Genomic DNA, 11,361 nt, shown 5'->3' on the forward strand with positions numbered 1-11,361 from the left:
AGAGCTTGTATGTTGTATTCTTAAGAGACTGGATCTCTCTCTCTTTTTTTTTTTTTTTTTTTTTTCTAGTGACTGCACTCATATCTGAATAAAATTTATTTAACGTACATATGTAGCTTCATTTTGAAAAAAGAACAATGTTTTAAGCTGAATTTCATTTTTGTTTACCCTTATTAATTAATGTTGCAAATGATTTCTTGGTGACAAATATGATGCTTTTGCAGCCTTGACCGAGCTAAAACGACGTCGTTTTAGCTTGAAACGGCGTCGTTTATTGCTTTCGGCGTTTGACCCGGGGCAAACGTCAAGCTGGCTAATGAAATTGTGAAACCTCAATTCAATTACTCAGTATATTATACCCGCTTCCTTAAAGCTTGATTCATAAATATAATCATATCAACTTTAATAATTGCTCATCATATACATAATCTTCTCTACGGTAATGGAGTCGCCATTCAAGGGAGATATACTTAAAGGAAAGGTGGCCCTGTTGACAGGAGGCGGTTCCGGTATTGGATTTGAAATATCTCTTCAGCTCGGCAAACATGGAGCCGCCATTGCCATCATGGGCCGTCGCAAAACTGTCCTTCGTTCTGCCGTTGCCGCTCTTCACTCCCTTGGGATTCCTGTATATAATATGTTAATTGTTATATAACTTCCCAATTTTCATTTTTTTTTCAAGTTATTTGGTCAACTCATCTGGGTGTATCTGTTTTGATTGTTCTTGGTTTGCATTGCTTCTTCGGGATTATAATATATTTAAGCAGCAGCTTAATTAGTTTAATTCCCTATTAAATAGCGAGTTATTTTGCATTTTTATTGCTTAGATGAAAAATGTTTAAGGTTTTCTGTATCTGGGTTGAATTTGGATTGGAAGGAAGTCAAAATTTAATTTGCTTGTTTATAATATATATAACTGCAGGCTATTGGACTTGAAGGAGATGTTCGCAAAAGAGAAGATGCGGTCAGAGTTGTGGAATCGACTATTAACCATTTTGGCAAGCTTGATATTCTTGTGAATGCTGCCGCCGGCAATTTCCTTGTGCCAGCTGAGGATTTATCCCCAAATGGTTTTCGAACAGGTTCTGTTTTCGTAATGTGATCTTCTACATGCATATATTACACTTTTGAGTGAAAAATATTAGGCTTCAATTGAATTTGAATTTTGAATTGACTGTTTTCTTCTGTTCACTATTGATTTATGCAGTGATAGAAATAGATTCTGTTGGCACTTTTATAATGTGCCATGAAGCATTGAAGTATCTTAAGAAAGGAGGACGAGGGCAGGCCTCGTCATCTAGTGGAGGAATAATCATTAACATAAGCGCAACTTTGCATTATACTGCCACTTGGTATCAAATCCATGTATCTGCTGCCAAGGTTTGGTGAATTTGTCCTCTATTGTTGGAAATACTTTGTTTTCTGGATCGTGTCAAATTGTTACACAATATTGCCCCTTTATCAGGCAGCTGTTGACAGCATCACAAGAAGCCTGGCATTGGAGTGGGGTACAGATTATGCCATTAGAGTCAATGGAATTGCGCCTGGACCTATCAAAGACACAGCTGGAGTTAGTAAACTTGCACCTGAGGAGATTAGGAGCAAGGCAACAGATTATATGGCTGCTTATAAATTTGGGGAGAAATGGGATATTGCCATGGCTGCTCTCTATCTTGCATCTGATGCAGGTCAGTAGCTTATTTATCTGATGCTTTGCATTTTCTTTCTGAAGCTGTTTGATGATTATTGCCGGTTCATGCTAATTAGGTGCCCTTTAATTGAATGCTTTGCAATTTCATTTTGTGAAGATAGAAAATTCTTTTAATTTGGTTCTGAATTTTTGGTGGAAAGGATGAGTAGACATTGTCAAATAAGATTCAATAGTTCGGGCAAAAAATAAATTTATGTGGATGAAATACTTGGGCCAAATTTGTCATCTGAGTAGATGGCGGTTATGTTTTATTGTGTCCATTACAGTGCTTATTCATTATTATTACTTTTTTTGTGTTATTTTAGAGTATGCATAAAATGCCTCACTCAGTTGACCGAAACCAACTTTTAAGATTATAGAAGCTATCCGGTCTTGTCCAAGTTACTAGTTCATTTTCTTGAACCGTTGAACAATTGTTGGTATGATCTGTAGAGGTGGCATAAAAGCCTTAACACGCTGAGGAGATTTCTATTTATTTTTTTTCCAATAGAAACATTGAAATTGCTGGAAAAGTGGTATAGAGAATAAGCTTCCTTGCTTGATTTCAGTTCAGTGAGTACTAAATCAAGGATAGCTTCTCCTTTTCTCTCTCCTTAAAGCTGTGCACCGAGATTTAATCCATCTTCTTGATGATTAAAGGAAAATATGTCAACGGAAACACATTGATTGTTGATGGAGGAAATTGGCTTAGCAATCCCCGGGATCTGCCAAAAGAGGCAGTGAATCAACTGTCAAGAGCAGTGGAAAGGAAGTCAAGAGACTCACCAGTTGGGATTCCGAAGAGCAGGTTATAGTAATCCAGCTGATGAGTGATGACAATAGTGAATAATTTGACTTTAAAGGTGTCTGATTCACATAACATAATCTTGCCACGAAGCACTAGCATGCATATACTCGAAGTTTTATTTGCCTTTTGCTTTCAATGACATTAGTGAAGAGCAGCTTTTGATATTTGTGGTAGTCATCTTTGATTGCACCTTCTTTTATGAATCTTATTAACAATGACTTAAAGAACCAGAAATATCAGGATTCCATGGCCAAGAAAAGCACGAACTTTGATATATTGCATTATAGACGAAGTTACAAGTACTGTATTTCAAAGGGAAGTGACATCGTTTTATAGAAATTTCAAATTGATAAACATTCGTGATACTATAGAAAATAGAAACGAACAGCTCACGAGGTGCACCGGACCATAAAAAACAATTGGATAAAACAGCACCGGGAGTTGTGTGGATGTATCAAGTAATCATTTCATATTTAAGATAGAATCCAAGCAACTCGGCCTTTGCTGCTCATTCTTTTGAGAAATTTGCAAAGACCACTGATGTGTCGACCATGACAAAATTCTATTTTGCATACAGCCAAATAGACAATATAACTCCCGGAATCACGTTTTCTATAGTTGCCAAACACCAATCAGATTACTCTCTCTATCAAAACATACATTCTAAAAATGTGGAAAAGCCTACCCAGAATAAATAGAGAAGAAAGAGCAAGATCATGAGAAAGTCATCACAAGCACAAACTCCTCATGGTTCATTTTGTCATTATTGAAAAAAATTGAAGTATCAAAAAGTACAATTTGCTTAACAACACCCGATCGAACCTTGGTAAGTTACATTATTATGTAACTTACATCAAACACTAAGTTGCAACTAGTGACCCAAAAGTAGAATCAACCAAACTACTCTTTGGGTCACTAGTTACAACTTTCAGTTGATGTAAGTTACATCATAATGCAAATGGAAACAAAACTACACCTTGCTTTAGGAGTCAGCAAAAAACTACAATTTGCTTAAAAAACCTAAGTTTCAAAAACTACAGAAGGTAGCCAGTAGCTTGATTTGTCAAATCCAAATGGCTTATCAACCATGGGTAATTTTTCATTTGTGCACCCCATTTCATGAAAAAGATCAAATTATGTGAAGAAAATGAAAGTAGCTTTGGTATGAATGAGCAAATAACTTCTAAACAAAAAGAAAAAAACAAGAAAGGAGGCAACATAAAGAATTGACTAACAAGGTGTAATAAATTAATAATCAAAACTTTGAAGTTGAGGCAGCTGCTTTCACAGCCAACAGGCTGAACCTAGCATGAAACTGAACTACTCTATTCTAGGTAAACCAGTCTCCTATTTACATAAAAGCCCAAAGAACTCATATGAACTAGCTCCATGACCTTAGTTGACAGTGTAAGCTTTGTAAAATATGAAAAAAAAAAAAAAAGGGTAAGAAAATTTTACATACACATCTGAAGCTTATTCTCTAAATAAACTTCAAGGGAAATGCTTAGTGCTTACACAAATTTCCATATCTTAGTTCAACACATATGAACATGAACATCAAACAAGTCCATCTGACGCTGGTATCATGAGAGATATTACTGAGATGCCTAACAAGATCCGAATTGATAACAATCCTTTTGATTCACTGATAGTAGAACAGATTAAAAATTAACCAACTCCACAAAATTCATAATCACCAGCATACGAGCAAAAAACCAATTAAACATGGCATTTAAGTCCCAGAGCTTCCCCAAGAAGTGAAGCGTGTATTCATAATCACTCTATAGTTTTAACTACTGAACCTGTAAAAGATTTCTAATTTGGTCATAATAGATCTAACTAAGTGGTTTATTGAGAGTCAACCATCCCCTAGGGAGAGAAAAGACCACAGATCATATTGGGTCAACAATTTGCACAGCAATCCTACTTCCAAGATTCATCGCATGAAGAGAAATGCGAAGTTTGTCTTGACTCAAAAAACTAAGCAACTAAAAGGCACTATTTCCACATAGCCTAGCATGGGTTTAACTGGTCACTAAAGTAGTCTTTACAAAGACAAAACAAAAACAAACACTTTACACCTTCATATCCAAACTCGCATATATTGCCAAGCCAAAGAGCACATCTATTAAGAATTTTACATCTTTGCTTTTCAAATAACCAAATAAGGTTACTAGGAGATAGCATTATTTTCCTTTTTGCTATTAAAAACTTCAGGATGTTCAACTCTACCTTGATATTCATATACACAATCATCATCTAACATAAAGAACTAACTTTTCAGAGTAAGCAAAATACAACTAAAAACAATGCCTTGCTAATATTTTATTTGCAGAATAAACAAAAGTAAGCAGTATCCAATACAATGAAAATCCTACAAACCCATTACAAAGTTTTGTCCTTCTTTTTTGCCTTAAATATAATCAAATGTCAAAGACTACATACACAACAACTTACACATAATCACATGATTCTCACTCAGACATCCATATTCTCCATTTGAATGCTGCTCTTCAAAGGCACATACTCACCAAGATACCCACCAAGATGATCGTGCAACGCGATCTTGTCAATCTCCTGATGATGATAACTCTTGCACACATAGTAAAACACGCTCTGCACCAACAATCCCACAAGATTAACAATCACCAATACCCCCACCAAGAACCCACCAACCACAATCCTCGTAAAAACTCCATATCTGTCTCCACCATGAACCACAACAACACCAAATACACTCCCGATAGCTGCACAAATAGCTAAATAACCAAAAACAAGAACCCCCGCCATCCGGGTCTTCCCTTTTAACAACTCATAGCTCTTCTTCATCGCTGCAAACCCGTAAAGCGGTTCAAGAACCGAAACCACACTAGCTAAATGCCACAAAGCCGTAATATACACATGAACCACCAAGAAAAGCAAGAAAATAACAAGCATACAGAAAAGCACCAAAAGGGCACTCTGGGTATCAATGGCAATGATCAACAGAATCAGGAAACTCAAAAAGACTGCATTGTAAATAATCATCAGCAACGAAACCCACAAGAAAGTGATAAACAATCGCTTCAAAACCTTAGGAATCGCGGACATGGTCGAGGAAAAAGACACGGGCTTCGAGGTGTAAAGAGAGGCGACGGTGAAGACAACGGCGGCCGTTGATAGAAGAGAGAAGGCGAAGAGGAAGATGAGGTAGCAGAATTGGAAGACCAAGAGGCGAGTCCATTGATGGCGGGTTTCGGTCGGATCGTAAGTTGGGTGGTCTTCGAGTTGGCGTAAGATCGGGTGGGTAAAGAGGGAATGAGCTAAGATGGCGAAAGAGAGAGGGAAGATGAGGATTAGAGTGATGAAATAGAACGTCCTGGCAGCTCGCCGCGGGATTGAGATTGATTCCCGTAAAATGTCAGGTATGCTCAAGAATTGGAGCTCTCCTGGGGACAGATCCATGACTAGGGTTTATATAAACTAAGTAGAAAATGAAAGGATTAGAATTTGATGCGAGGAGTTTTTAGAGATTTGACCTTAGCCTTGAATCTTGATTTTGTAGAGAGAGAAGCAAAGCGAAGGTAGAAGAAGATGGGCGATAATGGTGGAAATATTTGTATTATGTGTGGCATTTACCATATTTGTTTGAGGCTACAAGATTATTATTTAGTCAATGCTCGTTACTATTTATTTTAGGGATAAATAAAATTTTGGCATTAATTAAATTTGGATTTATTATACTGTGGAGGTAGTAAATTTAAAAGTGCATAAAAAAAATTCTCATAATTTTACTCTTAAAGTATTTATTTACTAATTTATATAATAAATATAAATATAAAAAATAAATCATCTCTTAAAAAATATTTAAATAGTTACAAATTTATGTTATTTTGGTAAAATATTTGTTTTTACCAAATTTATTATCTTTTAATCTTTAAATAATTTAGTTATAGTATTTCTTTTTTTTATTAATAATAATAATATAAAAATAATACAGTGTTATTTAAAAAGAAAAAAAAGATATCCTTTAATATTTTTTTTTAAAAAAATTATTGCTCATAATATTTACACCATACAGATTACCGAGACCCGTTGATATCTTTTAAATAAACAAAATGACAATTTTACTTGAAGGGTTTGTTGAAATCTTTTTGAGTGATCTCTTTCATTTGTTTTTTTTAGTGATGCTATCACTAGTTTGGATGTTTTTCAGATAATTTTATTTTATTAAATTCATAAATTTATTATTTTAATTATAAGGGTTAAACGATTAATTTAGATTTTGCCCTAACTAAATATGGAATTTGGCGTGCTTAAATGATTGGAATGTTTCACTTCCCACATGGTTAATCATCTTTGTGTTTTTATTTGAAAAGTGAGATTTTATTCTTTGCCGACAGTTAAAAGGAAAAAAAAAAAGAAGAATTTTCAATGAGTCATGTCTCGAAACACAAAAACTACCGACTTAAAAATAAGAAGGATCGATTTCAAATAACTTCCTTCATTATTTTAATATATGAATTCAGTCCACATTTTGTTGCAAGTCATCACGCGCCGCCCCTACATTTTTAGGCTTTTGACGTTGAAGTAATGAAGTTATGGGTTAAACTCTTATTTGCATGGCAGATCAAACTTTCTTTTCATAAAATGCAGAGAGATAAAAAAAATATAAAATGGAGAGAGGTGATGAAGTTTAAGTTAAATAAAACTACCTTAAATTATTGGTTTGTTTGAAATTGATATAGTGTATTTTTTAAGTTAAAGACGTTGTAGAAAAAAAAGTTGTGACTACGATATAAAAATTAAAATTATGTAATAAATATAATATTTATATAATAATTTTAATAAAATTAATAAAAATATAATAAATTTTTTATCATACATATATAATATCAAATTAATTTAAATTTTAAATTATAATAATTAATATTTATTAAATAATTTAATATTAAAAAAGGATAAATACATCCCCAACATTTAGGTAAATGGACAAAATTCCCCCTAACGTTTCAAAAAAGATATTTACACATCAATTTATTATAATTTTACTATTATACTCTTCTGGCATATGAAAAAAATTATTAGATTATCCAATTTTTTTTTATATATTGTTAATAAAATTATAAATAGACAAATTGGATATTATAAAAAAAATTATAAATATACCCTCAATGCCCAATTCCTCTATTTAAATTTTTATCAATAACCAATTTTAAAAAAAGACATCTATACACCTAAAAAATTTGTAAATAAATTATAATTCTAAAAATAAAATTGGTTATTAATAACCAATTTTATTTAAACTTTAAACTTGTATATTTAACAATTCTCCACATGTCAATCATTTAAACTTGTACATTTATAACCAATTTTCTATGTTATTTATTCTGGTATTAATAACAAATTTTATTTTTAAAATTACAATTTATTTACAATTTTTTTTAAGTGTGTAGATGTCTTTTTCAAAAATTAGTTATTGATAAAAATTTAAATAGAGAAATGAAGTAATGAGGATATATTTATAATTTTATTAATAATATATAGACAAATTGAATAATCTAATAATTTTATTTTATATGTTAGAAGGATATAATAATAAAATTATAATAAATTGAGGTGTAAATATCTTTTTTAAATCGTTAAAATTTTTTTTATCCATTTACCTAAACATTGAAGTTGAATTTATCTTTTTCCCTTTAATATTATGTTTTTAAATTATAACTAACCAACTGCAATACCAACAACCAACACGCAGGCAAAAAAAAAAATTTGGGAAGCCGCTACACGACAAATCAAACTTCACTTGCATGAACCCGTGAATTATATATTATTTGTCCGTCACAGCAATCAAACCAATTAATTCACTCGCGCCGCTTTGAGGGCTATCGATCTTATGAAATACATTAATTTATTTTTAAATTTTCGTGATGATTTTGTCATTTAAACTGAAAATAAAAAATGAGATTGATTTTTAATTTGGTCAATTACGATTAAATTAAGGTTACATTTTTTTTTTATTTTTTGCCACAGCCTATATAAAAAGTGTATAATAGGCACATAAGAATTTGTGTGAAAGATCGGAAGCAACGCAATGTAAAAGCCTATTCTGGCGCAACAAGAAAAGTATTATTGTTTAAAAGAAAATACCATTTTAATAAGTGACAAACTTCAAACAATTTAACGACTTGAAAAGTTTTCTATTATTTAAGTAATTAATTTTCACTTGGCTTGATCTTGAATGGAGATCGAAGCAAACGGATGCTTATATCTTCAAAGAATATGAATAAAATGAATTTGTGTCACTCTACTATGCATTAATTAATACTAACATATCAACAAGTGCGTAAATCAACTAGCATGTGACTATTTTACCTTAATCAATGTCCTCAGTTCGAATCTTGAGAATACAGTTGATTTAAATACTAAATTAATCAGGATCTAATTTAATTTTCGAATGCTAGATAATTTAATATAATGGGAAAAAAATTCATACTAACATTATAGCACCATAATATAAATACCAATGACATTGTTCAAAACATATATTAAAATCAGATTAGTCATTAATTTGAATGGTGAATATAACGATATTGTAACATTATAATCCGTCCATATCATAGTAATATTGATGCGTTTACTTCGCAAAATCGAAATATTGAATTGAAATCAAAATGAGAAATGAAAATTATAAAAAATTATTTACTTAAACTATAATAATCAAAATTAAAATTGGCCAATTTAGGGAATGTAAATCCCATTCCCAGCCCTCTATACATCGGGATGGAATTCCGGTTCCCCATTCCTAATTTTAATGAGTCCTACACCATTAATTTCAATTCCTAAACTTTAATTTTAGAAGTAAACACAGGAATTCCCTGATCTGTAAAGTAACACATCCTTAATATGAAGCAATTACCCAAACAACATTTTTGGATCTCTCTCTTAAAAGCAAGCATTTTGTATGATGCATGTCTGTCCGCAAAGCCATGTGAAACTGAAGTGGACGTAAAACTGGTTCTGGTCAGAGGGCTCAACAACTCTTCCTTATTTTTGCTTCTAATTAATCAATTAAGGTTCTGATTCCATAATCATGGTACATGACTTCATCCCACTGCATGCAGTGTCTTAATGCTTAAACTGTATGATATAAAAACTTCTTTAAGAAATTTCCTTTATGTGATATTGAATTCATGATATAATAATAATATAATTGGCCAATTTAAAGGCAAGGTTCAATTTGTTTCACTCATACAAATCACAGCAATTAAATTAAAACAATGGCTGATCTGCAAAAGCAGAACATTTTACATACAATTAAAGCATCAGCCATCCCTTTAATATCCGAAAGGGGTGCGAGTAAATCTGAATATCATATCATATATCATGTATCTTATTGTATCAGTATTTATAGAAAATTTTTCATTAATCTACAATATTCTATTTAATTCGTGGCCTTACGTGCCCGTCCCTTCCGTTTTCTTTTTATCGATCTGATCTTATCGTCTTGTTTTCAAACCTTACTTCGTTTGAACAGATTGATAGTGTGAACATGCATTAATTGTATTATGCTGTAAAGACTATGTGGAATTTCAGTACATGAATTTGCAAGGAACATGAAGTTTAACTGCTACGAATACTAATTTTAGCAACCCGCACTTCATTAGCCTTTTCTATAAGATGATAATTCTGACTGTATAATCATGGCTCCTCCTCATGGGTCGTCATTTGTCAACTTGATGTCTATCAGTCAGCCTCTCTTTTTCTTTTCTATCGGATCATGGACAGATTCTAGTTACAGGCTTGTTTAGGGCTTTAATGAGATGAAAATGACACATAATTTCCGCATTATTGTTCAGTCGATTGACTGCAAGTTCAACTTTATTGTTCTCCCAGGCTAGAGATAAACCCAGATGTGTGTGTGTGTGTGTTTTTTTTTTAATGTTTTGACCACTGACCAGCCTAGGTTTCCACTATTGTTTCAATTGATGAGGGTTAAACTAGCTAGGGTTTGTTCAATATCTTAATTTTTTTTTTTTTTAAATTATGATGCTAATTAGTATCACGCATACATGCATACTCGGGCATTAAAATGGCATGAGGCTGTAGTGCTTGATGACTAAGCCCTATATATAAAGTTACAGAAACTTGACACACAACCACTCATATGCATACACTGTCTTTAAGAATTTCGACTTTGCATTCTATTAATTCTGGCTCATTTGTGGGCAATTTCTTCTGATAATTATCAGCCCTCCCTAATTTTGGCAAGTTTCAAAAAGCTAGCTGGAAGATCAAAGCTGGGTGGTTAGATGTCACTGCAACATGACATCATCTCTTCTTTTTTCTCACTCTTATTTTCATTCACAAGACAGCGAAAGCTAACGATGAATTATTATATGGACGCTCGCTATGATAAAATTAGGGATTTTGATACATACATACATATGTATATAAATATATATTATTTAACATGCATGCATGCAAGCAATCTTACTTATTAAACTTGCAATTCAAACTGTTTATATACTAATTAATTAATATTTGTAATTATCCTGGCACCTTAAAACAATGAAACCATAATTTCTTTTCTTGCTTTATTGAACATTTAGGCTGTGTTTAGAAGATTGTTGCAAAGCAGAAGCTTATGATAAAACGAGAAAATAATAATAAAGTGCACTTTCGTTGTGCTTATTACAATCAACAGCCACCGAACGGAATCAATTTGCATGAACTATCATTACTCTAAACAACATGTGAACTGCATCCATTTGAACACATTAAGCACATGCGTACTTCGCTCGTGCGAACACTGGACACATTAGAAAGACAAGCCTCACTGTATGTTTGATCATGTATATACATGTGTGTGCAAGGAAGACAG

At 32.5% G+C, this 11,361-nt stretch overlaps 2 protein-coding genes across 3 annotated transcripts; one reads left to right on the forward strand and one right to left on the reverse strand.

The window, feature by feature from the left end:
* On the forward strand, window positions 1-2,662 carry LOC102615558 (peroxisomal 2,4-dienoyl-CoA reductase [(3E)-enoyl-CoA-producing]). Of its 2 annotated transcripts, none has more exons than XM_006468441.4 (5): window positions 1-628; window positions 923-1,082; window positions 1,208-1,380; window positions 1,466-1,688; window positions 2,260-2,493. In XM_006468441.4, exons 1-5 carry the CDS (start codon window positions 443-445, stop codon window positions 2,265-2,267), a joined length of 750 nt encoding a protein of 249 aa, XP_006468504.1. In that variant the 5' UTR covers window positions 1-442; the 3' UTR covers window positions 2,268-2,493. The 2 variants fall into 2 exon arrangements, with proteins under 2 accessions (XP_006468504.1, XP_006468503.1); XM_006468440.4 differs by having other exon boundaries at window positions 9-628; window positions 2,351-2,662.
* A 2,137-nt stretch (window positions 2,663-4,799) lies between these two features.
* On the reverse strand, window positions 4,800-6,117 carry LOC102615278 (uncharacterized). The gene has a single exon (XM_006468439.4). The coding sequence runs from the start codon at window positions 5,940-5,942 to the stop codon at window positions 4,977-4,979; it is 966 nt and encodes a 321-aa protein (XP_006468502.2). The 5' UTR covers window positions 5,943-6,117; the 3' UTR covers window positions 4,800-4,976.
* Window positions 6,118-11,361: the final 5,244 nt, after the last annotated feature.

The sequence above is a fragment of the Citrus sinensis genome, chromosome 2 (genome assembly GCF_022201045.2).
Source record: "Citrus sinensis cultivar Valencia sweet orange chromosome 2, DVS_A1.0, whole genome shotgun sequence".
In the NCBI taxonomy this organism is placed as follows: Eukaryota; Viridiplantae; Streptophyta; class Magnoliopsida; order Sapindales; family Rutaceae; genus Citrus; species Citrus sinensis.

Bases quoted from the DNA above. Each gene is read 5' to 3' on its own strand.
- LOC102615278 (XM_006468439.4), bottom strand. From the start codon at position 5,942: ATGGATCTGTCCCCAGGAGAGCTCCAATTCTTGAGCATACCTGACATT.
- LOC102615558 (XM_006468440.4), top strand. From the start codon at position 443: ATGGAGTCGCCATTCAAGGGAGATATACTTAAAGGAAAGGTGGCCCTG. The intron at 1,083-1,207 runs GTTCTGTTTTCG...TGATTTATGCAG, and splicing joins CCCAAATGGTTTTCGAACAG to TGATAGAAATAGATTCTGTT. The intron at 1,381-1,465 runs GTTTGGTGAATT...CCCCTTTATCAG, and splicing joins TCCATGTATCTGCTGCCAAG to GCAGCTGTTGACAGCATCAC.